The following is a 15,410-nucleotide window of genomic DNA, read 5'->3' as shown; positions in this document are numbered from 1 at the left end:
CCCATGTGGTTTGCAAGTTATTACATAGGAGTGGGGTTTTTACATGTATACCTTTAGTCTAATGTAAGCTACATTGTATACCTTAAGATTATATTTACATTTTTAACCTCCAAACATATTTCTAGAATCCTCACAGATTGATTTAATTTATCCTTTTTTTCTAAATCAATGAACACATATGCAAGTTTCTCTTCCTTTCTCTTCATATCAAACATCTCAAAATAAATCAAAATTAATTAATTATCATTTCATATTATTTAATGACAGATAATATTACGGTAAGTCATTATAACTAAACAAAATTTGAGGAATAAAACTTTTATACTAACCTAGTCTCTCCCGCTTTTACCTCTCTAATTTACGTCATGCATGATTTCATTTATGTAACAAAAACAGAAAAGTAACACTATAAATATATACAGTTGTGAATATATAACTTTTTATTTTATCCATACATGTGTATTCTTCTTTTCTTTTTTCCCTATTTCTCGTGATTTTCTTTAACAAATTTTCACCATTCCCCCAAAGCCAAAACTCTCTTCTAAACATTTTTTTTTTTTTGCTTAATTTTTAGTAAAATCTTTTGATTTTTCATCTTGTAGATTAATCTATCTGCATGCAAAACAAGAACGTAAAAAGAAGAAGAGGGTTATAAACTTAAAACCCTCTTTTTTTACGTTCTTGTATTGTTGATCATTTTGTGTGTCCCTCTTCAAGAAACCCCCTTTTTTCTTTGTTGGGGTAATTTTTGGGTTGTTGAAAGAGAGAACACAGCAGAGAAGATTAATGGAAAATTTATGCAATGTTTTGCATGGAATGAGGCCACTTTTGCTTATGATTATGGGGCAAATGATACTTACTGGAATGAATATTGTGTTCAAACTTGCAACAAGCGATGGCATGAATTCTAGTGTTTTGATCTTTTATCGCTCTCTGTTCGCCTCTGTTTTCATGATCCCTTTAGCATTCTTCATTGAAAGGTTCAATCTTTGATTCAAGAACCTGTATTTATTGTATGAAATGAAAATCTATGGAAGTTTCATTCTAATTTTTGTTGTTTCAGGGGAAAAAGAGTCAAGCTAACAAAGATGGTTGTATTCCAAGGTTTTCTGTGTGGTCTTCTTGGGTAAAGCTCTTCTATCTTTTTTTTTTTCTTCTTTTTCTGAACTCTTGAGGGTTTATCGGAAACCGCCTCTCTCCAGGTAGTGGTAAAGTTTGTGTACACTCTATCCTCCCTAGACCGCACTTAGTGAGATCTCACAGGGTATGTTATTGTTGTGTATCGGTTTCTAATTCTTTAAGTTGATGCACCTACTTGTTTAGTTCAGTTCAAGAATGAAACAGTGTTTGGTCATAAGGTTTCTTGATCATTTTTGTATGTGTTTTAATTTGTTTGTCTCGTTTTGACTTGACACGAAGTTTAAAGACATACGATGTATCGGATGTTCTTTAATCTTGTGGTAGTGGTGTAAGGCACACGTAGAAAGTTGAAATTAAAGAGTTTCCTAAAGAGAAACAGAAATCCTAATTGAAAAATGGCTAAGATGGAGTGAAAGATTTTTGTAGGGAATTGATAAGAAATTATAGCGAATGGGTTCCTTTTGTTGCAGGGGATCAATAGGCCAAAACATGTACCTGCAAAGCTTGGTGTACACCTCAGCAACTTTTGTCTCAGCCATGTTCAATCTTATCCCTGCCATGACCTTTATCGTTGCCATCATATTGAGGTACTTCTTTTGCGAGGATCGTTGAGTTCACTAGTTTCATTAAATTTCAAACAAATGAGGTAGTATTATTGTGCATTGACCAGGTTAGAGAGGTTGGGTTGGCATTCAGCAGCAGGTAAAGCAAAGGTATTTGGGACAATCATTTGCATCAGCGGAGCGATGCTCCTATCACTCTACAAAGGGCCAGAGATAAATATGGGGAGCACACACATAAACTTGTTGCATTCCACAAAGCATAAGGTGGAAAATAAACCTTTAATAGGTGCTATTCTTGCCATAGCTGGTTGTACTTGCTATGCACTATTGTTGATTGTTCAGGTGAGTTATAAGTGATGCTTTGGGGAGTATGTAATATGTAGTTTTAAAAAGCATTTTTGTAACTTATCAAGGTTAGGGATGTTGAGTTAGCATTAGGGATAAGTTGTGTGCTGGTGCAACAGTGTATATATCAAAAATTGTGAAGGTATTGTCTATTTTTACCAATGTATGTGTTTGTTTATGTACAGGCTAAAGCGGCTAAACGATATCCATGTCCTTACTCATTCACCGCTCTACTGAATGTAATGGCAGCAGTTCAATGTTTTGTTGTTGCAGTACTTGTGGAAAGAGATTGGAATCAATGGAAATTGGGGTGGAACATCAGACTTGCTGCTGCAGCATATACGGTAATGAGAAATAATAGATCATCATTTCTTAATTGAAAGTGTAAAGGATGATCATCGATCGATCTCATATAGTGTTGAAGTTGTGTTTCAGGGGGTTTTTTGTTCTGGAGTACTGTTTACCATCCTTGCATGGGTTGTCCGGATGAAAGGCCCAGTATATGCATCCATTTTTAACCCTTTGATGCTTGTGATGGTGGCAATTGCTGGATACTTGTTCTTGGGAGAAAAGTTGGTCCTCGGAACGTATGTCATTTCTCCCCTTTCACAGTCAGCCAAAAAACACAAAAAAAGTGAAAATTTTTAACATGTTTGTGTTCACTGCAGCATCATGGGATCAGTCATCATAGTGTGTGGACTATACATTGTCTTGTGGGGAAAAGATAAAGAAATCAAGAAAGTGAGCCAGTTGGTTCCGAATGAAGAAGGAATAACTGACGTAAAATCTTCGTCGCGTAAAGGGAGTAGCCATGGTGGTAGCAGCAAAAGGGAGGGAAAAGAAGAAGAAGAACAAGAAGAGATTAAGAGGGATTCACAAGTTGGTTCTGAAATATTAGGAGGTATATATATTTATCACTAGAAGATGAATGTATCATCAAAAAGTGATGAAACAAGAAATACCATTTTCCCCCCTTTATGATGGTCGATAGAGTTACACAATGTGCAACATTAGAACAACTAACTGAAGTTTTGTGTCGATTATATGACAAGCTAAGAACTAATTGTACTACGATGAAAATGAATATAATAATTTTTGTTGTCACGTTATTATTTGTTCAATTTTACACTAATTTAAGATACAATTAGAGGTGCATAGATATCAAAAATCATGACTTGTGAATTTTACCTCTTACAATTAACATATAACCATTTATACAAGAACAACAACAACAACTATGGCCTTTCCATTTCCACACAAATTAAAAATCATACTTCTCATGACTTGTGAATTTTACCTCTAAGTTTAACACCAAGAACGTTCTCCATTTTCCCCAACACTAGTTGATTAGGCACTGCCTTACCATTCTCATACTCGGCAACAACCTGCGTCCTTTCATTGATCTTCTTCGCTAGATCAGCTTGGCTCATCTTCTTCTCAATCCGCGCTTTCTGTATTGCTTGCCTTACACCCACCGGCAATTTCTCAAGTGCCGCTGGTTCCGCCGCCTCATCTAGCTTTCTTACATTAACTGCCAACGTCGCCGCCTTCTTATTCAAACCAGCGTCGATTTTCTTCACCGTTTGAACTTGTGCTCCAGCTCGCAATGCCTGATTCACAATTTTTGGATCCTTCAGGTCTTGGGCCTTCATCTTTGGCTTCTGCAGCACGATTGGATCCCAATCTTGTTTCAATCCCCCTGTTGGTCGCATCGGCATCTTCTATCAATCAAAATATCTAAGTCAATTGATTAATATGATTTTTGTTAGTTGGATGAACTTTTGATTGAGGAAAAACATGGCAGAGGAGGCTCTTATATATAGCGGAGAGAATCTAGAAAGTTCTGGTAAAATGTGGAGAACAAAGGGTGTATGGAAAGTTCTGGAGTCAGCTTGAACTTGTTCTCCAAGAATAATATACTAATTTTCGTATATCTTGAAGTCCACACAAAGTAATTTCAGAATGGGTAAAATTTTAATAAAAAACTTATTTATATTATTAATTAAAATTTGACATATTATGTCATTATTGTTCCAGAAAAGCCTTGTCAATGTCATTATTTTTTAATAATAGTTTTGCAAAATACTTCCCACAGTTTTATGAACTAGCGTAATTCATAACTTAATTCAATCCTTTTAAGAAAAAAATATTAACTTGGCAATCAATAATTTAAGGAATAATGGTATGAAATAACAAATTAATAATGTAAAATAAATATAATAGCTATCGTTTGATTTATTTGTGTTTCATAGCAAACTATTTGTTAATCGTATCTATCCCTCATATTCTCGCTCGTCACTCTTCCTCTCTCGCTCGCTCCCAGTTGCTCTCCTCTCTCGTTTTATACAATAGAGCAAAAATTGTATAAAACGAGAGAAAATTGTATATACACATACAAATACATATATTTCGTCATATATACTTATAATTATACAATGCAAAACTTTTTCTGCCCAATTTTCTATTGTCTTGCTCTCTTTCTCGTTTTATATATACAAAAATTATATAATTGATTTGTATAAATTTTTACATTTGCAAAAGGATACTTTTGTACAATGTTCATTTAAACATTTACAATTGCACAAACTTACACACATACCTAAATTGAAATCTGTTTATATAATGTATATATACAGAATCATACATCCAAACTAAGGACGAATCTTCATTATATAAATATACAAATAAATATTTTCTCTTTTCTCTTTACGTTATACAACTTCTTTTGCACGGTATAAATATACTAATTATACGATTCACCAAACAAAGATTCATCCGTAATTTACAAATAGATGCTTTTCTCTTTTCTCTTTACATTATACAATTTCTTCTGCACCGCATAAATATACTAATTTAGGTATGTGTATTCCATTCCATTACATCAATCTTCAGTTTTTCGATTTTGGAAAAAGAATTTTGAAGCCAGAATAAAGAATAATTTACAGCATTTACAATATTTTAAATGATATTTTAGGCTTTTTTCCGGACTTATTTCTCCCTCGTTCACCTTGAGGGGGTCATGGCAATTTTCATCCGGTCATTTTCCGACCCGACTTCACCGTCCTCATCGTTTGCCTACAAAACCTCCAATATCAAGCTTTTCGAGTAGCGATGTTCACGAAACACGAGATAAAATCTCAGTTCGTGTTACTGGCAGATGCTCTTGAAGCGTCGGCAGATATGAATATTATATGCTTGTTTTCATGGTTCTCAAAACTGTGAGAGTTTCAAATATGCGATGTTACCTACTTTTTTTTTTTTTTTGCTAATTATGATTTTGTGATTACAAAAAAGCAACACAGAGAAAAACCTTATATTACAAAAACTGAAAGAAGAAAGCTTTTGTTGATGATATATGTATATTGGTGATCTCATTGAATCGTCGTTACAAATTTTAGTGGAAGCTTCTAAAATCGTGCATATATAGTTTGTGTCTTAACTTTAGCCCCAAACATGATTGAGGTGTCTGAAGTTAGATTGTTGGGTTAGGCTCGCGTTATGAGTTGAAACCCTGCTGCACACAAACAAGGTATTTAAGTGGAGAAAGGCTCCATATCCACTGAGTTTCAAATCACGAGCCACTGAACCTCTAGGCCATCAAGAAAAGGATACAAAAACATCACCATTAAAAAGTTGAATCCTGTTTAGATCCTCTTTGACTTGCATTCCATTACTATTGAGGTTCTTTCAACTTCCCAAAAAAGAGGTATTGGTTCTTCGTTGTGTTGTTTCTGTAAGGAAGCCTCTCTCTCCATTTGATGCTTTGCCCGAGATATGTTTTTACCACCACTGGTGCAATAAATTGTTCATCTCCGACTTTGCAGGGGTTGCTCGTTAAAATTCTAGTTATCAAATCTCACCATTTTTGGCTGGATGCAGAGCACCTTCAGGAAACCATTCAGAATGTTTTAATTTGTGTGGAGATGGTTTTCTTTTCTGTTCTGCTGCAATATGCATACCACGTGGTTCCTTACAGCTATGTCGAAGCAAATTTAAACTGAAAAAGGATGACTAAGTTGATGCGGCGTGAATAGGCAATTTTCCCGTGATCTTGCAGTAACGGTGTGTAATACAAGTTTTTGGATCTGTTGATACGGATTAGAGAGGTCTTGAGATAAGTAATTTTTAGCAAAGAAGATTGAAATTTCTATCCTTTTCTCTTGCAACCAATTTTTACTCTTTTTTGTTTGGACTTATTGTAGTTCTTTTTCTTTTATCTATTGGCACAATCGTTTGGGCAGTATCTAGTCCATTTTCTCATAGGCTTGGATATGAACATTCTTTGATAGGATAGTTATTTTGATATTCCCTTTAAATTGGTTAAATTAGTGTTCAATTTGATTGAAACGATGAAATTGTTTTTTTAAAAAAAAAAGAAAAAAGAAAAGGCATCTTCTACGAAATGGGTAAATAAATACGTGATGACTTCATTGCCGATGAAAATCGTTGCAGCATTAATGCTATAAATATCTCTTCTCCATCTTTTATAATTAATTCACACCCACTTTAAAATAAAATTAAAAAGGCATCTAACTATACAGAAAAAAAATGATGGAGAAGAAGAAGAAAATGAATGCAGTGGGAACCATGGCTATTGTGCTGATGATCCTTCTATCTTCCAACACAGACACTGTCGGCGTCGCTGCTCAAGACGTCGATTGCTAGGACTCTTGTAACACCGCCTGTGTTGGTCACTCATGTATTATATATCTTCATTTCTCCCTTTTATTATTTTTTGAATTAATTTATAGTTAGTTTAACTATACGATCAATCAATCGAATCGTTATGTTAATTATTGGTTAAAGCAGAATTATTCAGATCTCAAAACTAGTATAATCTTTTTTTAATAGCAAGAACTTATATATATATTTTTTTTCAGAATAGATCACTCAATTTTAAGTTGTTTATTTAGAAATTTATTTAATTTTATTTTTTAATTCAAAAGTTTAAAAAGTTACTTAATTAATTTAAATAACTTTGTTCATTAAATTTTATAAAAATCAAAAGAAATAGTTAAATTTTTTTAAAAATAAATAAGATGCTTATTTAGTTATTGTTTTTTTACTACCTTCTCATTAAAAAAAATACTAGAAGCTTCTTATCAATTCCAATTTTTCTTTAATGGTAAGAATTTTCAATTTTTTTTGGAGGGGGGAGGGGGAGGGGGAGGGGAGGGTGCAGAATTGTTACTGTAAGTTTTTTTTATATAAAAATTATAATTAAATAGTTGGAGCAAATGATAAAATAATTAAAATAGATATCTTATTATTTTTTAAAATATAGTTTAAGATTAAATTTAATGAAAAATTTATTTAAATTATTGAGTGACTTTATAAATAAAATATAAATAATTGAGTGATTTTCTAAATTAAACATCATTAATTTAATAACTTTTAAATTATAAAATAAAATTGAGTGACTTTTTAAGTAACCAACTTAAAGTTTAGTGACTTTTTAAATAAACAACTCAAAATTGAGTAAACTTACGAGGTATTAATTTTTTATTTTTATTTTTTCCAGGGAGAGAGTACCAACGTTGCGACGAAAAATGTCAGATTAGATGCGGACCAGGTAATTCCTTTTTTTTTTCTTTTTCCTTTTCCATTTTTCAGCAATTATTTTTGCGACATTATGGAAGTTAAGATCGTCTTACTTTTAATTTTTTTTAATCATGCAGCTTTAATTCAAAATTTAACTATTGATTTTTCATTTTGCAGATGGCAAAATTGATACAAACCTGGGTTAAAAGTGCTGAAAATTATTGAGGCTATTATATATTGTAGCGGAAATCCACAATAATAATAATAATTGTTATCTTTGATAATAATTTCCTCGTAGTTGGGAAAATAAATTGTAACCTTTAATTACTATTATGGTTTCTTCTACTTCTTTTTTCTTTAATGGTAATGGATGCATTTTATAATAATGCAAAATTATATTTGTCAATTTATAGATCAAAGTATATACAGAGACGTTTTAGAATTTTTGATACCTCACATGGAAATTGTGACCAACCTAATCTTAGATCTTATCTTAATCATTCATGAATTATTGAGAGAAATCACTTTTCACTTTTTGTCCACACACGTCTGCATATTTAATAGACTTATACAGAAGCCAGATAAAATCAGAGAACTTCGAATGAGAAAAGGCCAAAATACAGCTAATCCAAATTTTTGATTATGAAAGATTCAATCATTGTCCATATACTCTTTCCGACTTTAATTATTATATTTTTCAAACTTATCTTCTTTTTTATTTTTATAAAGAAAATCTTATTTATAATGCTACTATAATATGTTAATTCTCTGAGTTTAACTTCCATGCATTATCAGTGTATACATTTTTTTTACCCTAGCACATACTTTTAAGGGCAAGTCTTTTTTTTTTATTATTGATATTTTTATTTTATAAAATTTAAGTATCAAATATAGTAATGTATGGTAATTGGGATTTTATTTTTATTTTAGAGTTTAAGATTCGTTTTTCTTACTAAATAAAATTACCATGTTTGTTTTACCAGTGTACTTTTACAGAATTTCCTTTAACATTACTGTTGCTTTTCTTGTTAAATAACATTGAAGCAAACCACGATCATCCGCCATTGAAACGGTTTAAAGAGAAACTATTATAAACAGAATTTATGATAACTATTTATTCGCTATGTATATCTATTTCAAATTTACAAAATACATGTAATCATATCTATTACCATTAATTTTCAACATTCACACTCTATAACATTTAGTTTGTCTCTTCACCAATTATCAAAATTTCTCTATTTTCTTTGTTAATGGAGTTTGATGGATTCTTGCCCTTTTTTTAGAATTGTTCTCCTCTTAAGTAATCTAATATCCATAAACTATATGTTGCAGGATAAAGTAGGACTTCCTACGGAAGACATCACATGAAGTGACTTGCATAATATTCACGGAGAGATATTGAAGATGTTGTCATGGAAAAGCAAAAAGCTCAATTTCTTTATTAATCTCTGGTCGTTCTTTTGAATTTGTGTTGTATATACGAAATAATGTAATACAATTTCATATGTGAATTATTTTTGGACTTTAAGTCTAAACTAACAACAAGAACTATGGCGTCAAGCTAATATTGAAAATTCAGTTAAGTTTATGAACTATTGTAGTTTGTTGCATGAAGGGAGAAAATTTGTGATTGTCATTTATTTATTTGAAAAAAGAACTATACTGTTTAAGTTCTTTTTAGCAAGATATTATAAAGTTTTTAATAGATGTATATCAAGTAGTTCTTCCGTTTGCTTTGCAACTAATACAATTTTATATTCACTACAAATATTGTGTATATTGCCAGTTACAGCTATGACAACCATTAAGATATACAAAATTAATTATTGTGAACCGTATCACAAAATATTTTAAAGCGTTAAACTTAAATGGGTGGTCTAAAATATTTTACACTTTTTGTAGTAAACGAAATAGAAACTGAAGTACTGTTTTCACCTATCTGTGCAACGCTTCAATAAATATCAAAGTGATAAAAAAAATTACTTATTAAAATTTTATGATTGAAAATGTAGACAAAAAAAATCATAATGTCATCTATTTGATAAATAAAAACAGAGGATCGAGTAAATAAACACACAAATCAATGATTAAAAGCTCAAAAACTTGAGTTAAAATGATAATTGTGCCAGGAGTATATAAAAATTGTACTTAAGAAGTTAAAATTATTTTCTACTGTAAGAAAAATTAACAACATAATTCTAGAAAATCTTGCAAATGGGTAAAATAAAGATAGAATTCTAATTACCTTATATTATTAAATTTGATATTTATATTTCATAAAATAAAAATATTAATAATAAAAAAGAATCTTGCCTTAAAAGTATATGTTAGTGCAAAAAAATATACACCGACAGTGCATATAAGTTAAACTATAATTCCTCTGTTTTTTTAAAAAATAACCTCCTTTTTTTTAGTATTTTTCAAAAAGAATGATATTTTTTTTTTGGAAACAACTTATCACGTGGCATGTTTAAGGCTACAAGATCAAAGAACAATTTTATACATTTGACATAACTTTAATTTAGGACCATAAAATTTAAATTTTTTTATACTTTTAAACCACATATCAAATCAAACTAAGTTATTATTTGTGAAACGGAGAGACTTACGTATCTGTAATATGTTGTTGTTAGTGCCCTTAATTATCAAGTAAAAGGCAGATAATTCAAAAAGAATGTTTCTATTTTCTTTTTAATTTGTTTCATAAAGAATGATTTTTATTTTTTGCAACATTTTAACTTTACATATTACATGTTTAAATCCATAAGATTAAAGAACATTTTAATATACTTGACATAACTTTAATTTATAATCACAAAATTAAAAAATATTTTTTTTCCTTAAATTATGTGTCAAGTCAAACTAGATTTTTTTTTAAAAAAAAAATTAGTCTTATCCAATATATCGCCAGTTGTACCAATATAGAAGCTTTATAAATACATCTACCGACAGTCCTCTCTTCCAAACATAGAAGAAAAAAATGGAGAAGAAGAAAATGAATTCAGTTGCAGCTATGGCTATGGTGTTTATGATCCTTCTATCGGCCAACATCGACACAGTTGGCGTCGCTGCTCAAGGCGTCAATTGCTATGATAACTGCAACACCGGATGCGCCGGTCTCCCATGTATGTCTATTAATAATAGCGGAATCAGAAATTTTACTTTCAATAGACTAATAATTACTTGTAGGATTTAATTTTACAATGAAGCTAAGGAAGTTCAATGGTACCTATCAAAAAGCTTCTTTAATTAAAACAAAAAGTAGATCCGTGTTTATAATAACATAAATAATTTGTTAATTTTTCAGCCAAGCAATATATCAAATGTGATAAGAAGTGCCACAAAAGATGTGGAGATGGTACACCTACTAATTCTCTCTCTTTTTAATTTTCCCAATTTATAATTTGAAATTTAACTTTATTCTTCAATTTTTAGATGACAAAATTGATGGAAACGTTGGTTGAAAGTGATGAAATTTACTAGCAAGCTATTATTATATGGAGTTCCATAAATTTACTTCTCTCTTCGATAATAAACTTTACTTGTACTATGACTTTTTACTATAAGATGCATTGTATGATGATGAAACTATGTACTACTATTTGATATTATAATTGTTAATTCAATAAACAAAATTAGTCGAGTCAAAGTTAAATTTGCCAACGCTATAAATGAAGAACTTAAATACGTCTTTACTTGTTCATTATATTTTAATAATATTTGTTCAATTTATAAAACTAATGAATATGCTATTATTTTGTGTTAATTACTTTTGTTATTTATAAATCTTTATTTTTTCAATTTTTAGATGATTTATATTTAATTGGGGTGACTGAATCAATAGGCTAGGGGTATGCCCCGTATCCGCATAATAAAATTATTCCTATTATTTACTGCTTATTTATTAATCACTTATGTCAAGTTAATAATGAACAACTATTGTTAGACAAATAAAGTACCAATAAACTAGACATGAATTTTCTTTATGTTTTTTAAAAGAGAATTTTTATTTTCGTCTTAATTTCTTTATCTTATTTTTCTTTTTAGTTGATCTTTAAAAAATTTGATAACTCTTTAATTAAGTTTCCGATTTCCCTTTGATATGTTTAGTACATAAGCATATATTCGGCCTCATTTAATTTGTTTCTATTAAAATTAAGATGTTTGAATCTGAATATTAAAATTTGCATTAAGATATGAGTGTTTTGATCTAAATACACATTTGAATATTAAGATGTGGTCTCTACATCTGAATACTAAATAATTAATGTTGTTTTAAATATCTGAATGTGAAAGTGAAATTGAACATTATATTAATAAAATATTATTAAAAAAATTAACTTCAACAAAATATATCATTTTTTATTTAAAAAAAAAGTTCTAAAAGTTTTAATAATCATGATTTGGAGTATTAATTTTTCATTCAAAAACATTGATAAACAACAACACATTAAAAATCTTATTGCAACAAGTGTTCCTGACACACACCAATACAGAAAAAAAATATTAATAGGAAAAAACAAATACTTGAAAGTATTTTTACGAAAACTTATATGATGTTTAATTGAGAAATGAGAGAAAGAAACTCTTTAGTTATGAGATAAAAAGTCAGGTTCAAAGCATAGAAGTTATAATTTATTATTTGACAACTTATCAAATGAGTATGAATATTATTAAAAATCTCCTACAAATCTAATTGTTCAGATCTCTTCGGACCGATTAAAATGCAAGCAGATGAGGCCTTGTTATCGTTTGTGAAATTACCAGACTAAATAAATTAGTATTAGTATTAAAATTCGAAAATCAAACAAATCAATTAAAAGAGAAGTAAAAGTTTGGTATTCCAAATTAGACTTATCCGATTGAAAATTGATGAATATTCCTCCGCCACATGTCCCCTGTACGGCACTAACAATAGTGTTACAACGAGCTAATATATATATATACACACAAATCTACCGACAGTTCTCTCATAAGGAAAAAAAAAATGGAGAAGAAGAAAATGGCAGCTATAGCTATGGTGTTCATCATCCTTTCATCGGCCAATATCGACACGATCAGTGTTGCTGCTCAAGGTCTCAGTTGCTATGACAACTGCAACACCGGCTGTGCCGGTCTCCCATGTATGTCTATTATATACTCACTTTTAATTTCATCGAAACTTAGGTATATTAAATTCTAATATAAACGATTGGAATTTGAAAATTTACTCAAAGAGCAGTAACATTTGACTTCTGTGTGAAATTTCTGTTATCCTAAAAGCTTATACAGCAAGAATTTGTTAAATTTTTTTAGCGGAGGAGTACCTGATTTGTGATAACAAGTGCCACGAAAGGTGTGGAGATGGTAATTCTCTTTTACTGTTTTTTCCTTTTCGTATTCTTTTCAAAAGTTTTACTTTTTGTTCACTATTTTAACTACAAGTCGAAATTTAAGTTTAGTCTCTTCATTTCTTGCAGAAAGCAAAATTTATGGAAACTTAGTTGAAAGTGTTTAAATGTATTGATTTGGCAAGCTATCGAGGCTTTATTGTAGGGAGTTCTACAAATAATAATTTCTTCTTAGTTGGGGAAAATAAACGTTACTTGTACGTGTATGTTTAATTATTACTATGAACTTTTATTTTTTACTTTACTGTAATAGGAAATGCATTTTGTACGATAAAAGAAAACTATGTACTGTATATGAAACTATAATTGTCAGTTCAATTTGTTAGTTGTAGACTCTAGTTAAGTGAAACAACGCTTTATATTAACTCAAATCGTTCTTTCTAGTTATCGATAGCAATGGGGCGGGGCGGGATGAGGAGCGGGCAGAATTTTGCCTTATATGGGTGGGGGGTGGATTTATGTGGGTGTGGTCCGGGGTTTGGGGCGGACGAGGAGCGAAGCGGGTTGAAACTTCTTTTTCATTAATCGATAGGTTGATAGTTCGAATTACGTTGAAGAATAAATGACAATATTATTGATTTTCATGTGTAAAGCGAAAAAAAAAGAGAGAGAGAAAATGCTGTTAAACCTCTCTAGGAAATGAAAATTAAAAAAAGAAAGTGATGGCGGGGCTCAATCATTGCTTCCGTTTGAATTAGTTTTTCTTTAAACAACTTTGCGAAAGGGTAATGGAATGTTTATTTCTATATCATAGTGAAAATTAAATATATTTTTTAAAAAATTTCATCAAATATCTGATACTCACATAATAACTTGACTAAGTTCAAACTTATTTCGTAATTTTTTATTGCGTAAATGAGAATACCGATGAAGCCCTGAGTTGAAAGTGCCAAGTACTAGCAAGCTACCAATAGCTATTGTTGTCTATTTTGATACACACTTGATCAAAGTGTAATTTGCATTGGATTTAAAAATATAGTTTTTAAGTTAAAAGTAAAAATTTAGACTTAAATAATTTTTAAGTAGAAAATTTTAAAAAAATAAGAGAGGTCTATTTTTTAGTTTAAATTATTTTTAAGTTATTTTAACATTGTCACTTTCAAATACTTCACTTTCTAACTTATTTGAGTCATTTTTTAATTAAATTATTTTATATTTACTAAACACTTTCTGAAACTAAAATTAAGTTAAAAATAAATATTATCAATTTTTAAGTTGATCAAAAATCTTCGAAACTCGAGCCCCGAGGCTAAGCTAGTTATGGGTAGCTTCATAAACTTAAGATACTGGACCGTGCATTGGGCCTAGATCAAGATAATGGGTTGAATTTATACAGTTTTGTGCAACAATTGATATATTCGGATAATTGATATATTAAAAATTGTAAATTTGAAGAAAAAAACAATAAGAATATGATGTAATTTGAGTTTTACATTATAATATTCATGTAATTTATTTTTTTGTTCATAAATCAAACCAAATTGATAAGATTTGAGTAATTTCTGGGTTTTTTTATATAAACATTCAATTAAGTTGTGTTTCATATATTTTTTTCTCCGGTCAAAAATACCTATCGAAGATATTTATTAAAGAATATATATTGGACAAATAATGATGCTAAGATATTCAACATAAATAATAATAAAATTGCAGAAAACAAATATTCTAAAATAATAAATTATGATAAAAATGATCGTAATTTAAAAGTACTAAATTATAATAAAGTAAGTCTAACAAGTATTATACACAATTGAACATTGAAGAAAAATAAAACTAGATTATATATTTAAATGTCTAAACAATATAAAACTAAAGAACAAATATTCAACAGTGTTATCATTTTTAATGTTGAATTTTATTGATTTAATTTTGAATTAAGCTTTATTAGAGCTACTAATATTTATAGATTATAATCTTTATTGTCTTATTCAAAATCTTAAATCTAAAAAAACTTGAAATAATATAAACTATATCAAAATAAATATTTTTTTGTTTAAAATAATATATATATATATTGTTAAAATCATATCAACTCGTGTATGATCAGAGTTTTTATCAATATCAAATCAATAATTAAATTATTTTTTCTCGATTTAACTTAATTTATGATTTGATCAAATTTTCAATTTGATTCCATATATATCCTGCAAATAGTTCTCTTTCTCACTCAAAGTTTTGTATAATTTGTAATACAATATAAGGGGCATTAAACACAATAATACATTCCTAGTGGACCCAATTACAAAATATATTAGCTTAAAACTTACAAAAGTTAAAACAAATATAAAGAAAAAAAAAGAATTTTTGCAGAAGAACTTTTTTTTTTAGTTTCCAGACACGCACACAGAAAAGAAAAAAAAATAAAGAGACACAAATACAAAATTTAGAAATTCAAAAATAGAAAAAAAACTGGCGTCAAGTTTAAGCA

General features: G+C 29.5%; 2 protein-coding genes and 3 long non-coding RNA genes across 5 annotated transcripts; 4 read left to right on the top strand and 1 right to left on the bottom strand.

The window, feature by feature from the left end:
• The first annotated feature begins 484 nt into the window (after window positions 1-484).
• On the top strand, window positions 485-3,157 carry LOC101257712 (WAT1-related protein At1g68170-like). Its single transcript, XM_004230544.5, has 7 exons — window positions 485-980; window positions 1,064-1,126; window positions 1,611-1,727; window positions 1,811-2,045; window positions 2,234-2,392; window positions 2,484-2,635; window positions 2,717-3,157. Exons 1-7 carry the CDS (start codon window positions 787-789, stop codon window positions 2,967-2,969), a joined length of 1,173 nt encoding a protein of 390 aa, XP_004230592.1. The 5' UTR covers window positions 485-786; the 3' UTR covers window positions 2,970-3,157.
• On the bottom strand, window positions 3,129-3,930 carry ER24 (ethylene-responsive transcriptional coactivator). The gene has a single exon (NM_001247539.2). It carries the CDS (start codon window positions 3,764-3,766, stop codon window positions 3,326-3,328), a length of 441 nt encoding a protein of 146 aa, NP_001234468.2. The 5' UTR covers window positions 3,767-3,930; the 3' UTR covers window positions 3,129-3,325.
• Window positions 3,931-4,696: 766 nt separating this feature from the next.
• LOC101252230 (uncharacterized) lies at window positions 4,697-7,995 on the top strand. The gene is made up of 4 exons (XR_002026619.3): window positions 4,697-5,754; window positions 5,873-6,747; window positions 7,570-7,620; window positions 7,767-7,995. It is a non-coding gene; the product is annotated as an uncharacterized lncRNA (long non-coding RNA).
• Window positions 7,996-10,260: 2,265 nt separating this feature from the next.
• Window positions 10,261-11,241, top strand: LOC101247373 (uncharacterized). The gene is made up of 3 exons (XR_739148.3): window positions 10,261-10,717; window positions 10,900-10,950; window positions 11,028-11,241. It is a non-coding gene; the product is annotated as an uncharacterized lncRNA (long non-coding RNA).
• Window positions 11,242-12,279: 1,038 nt separating this feature from the next.
• LOC101248818 (uncharacterized) lies at window positions 12,280-13,300 on the top strand. The gene is made up of 3 exons (XR_739147.4): window positions 12,280-12,715; window positions 12,888-12,938; window positions 13,052-13,300. It is a non-coding gene; the product is annotated as an uncharacterized lncRNA (long non-coding RNA).
• Window positions 13,301-15,410: the final 2,110 nt, after the last annotated feature.

The sequence above is a fragment of the Solanum lycopersicum genome, chromosome 1 (genome assembly GCF_036512215.1).
Source record: "Solanum lycopersicum chromosome 1, SLM_r2.1".
Lineage (NCBI taxonomy): Eukaryota > Viridiplantae > Streptophyta > Magnoliopsida > Solanales > Solanaceae > Solanum > Solanum lycopersicum.
Note: the sequence above shows the minus strand (reverse complement) of the source record. Positions and strands in the feature narration are given on the sequence as shown.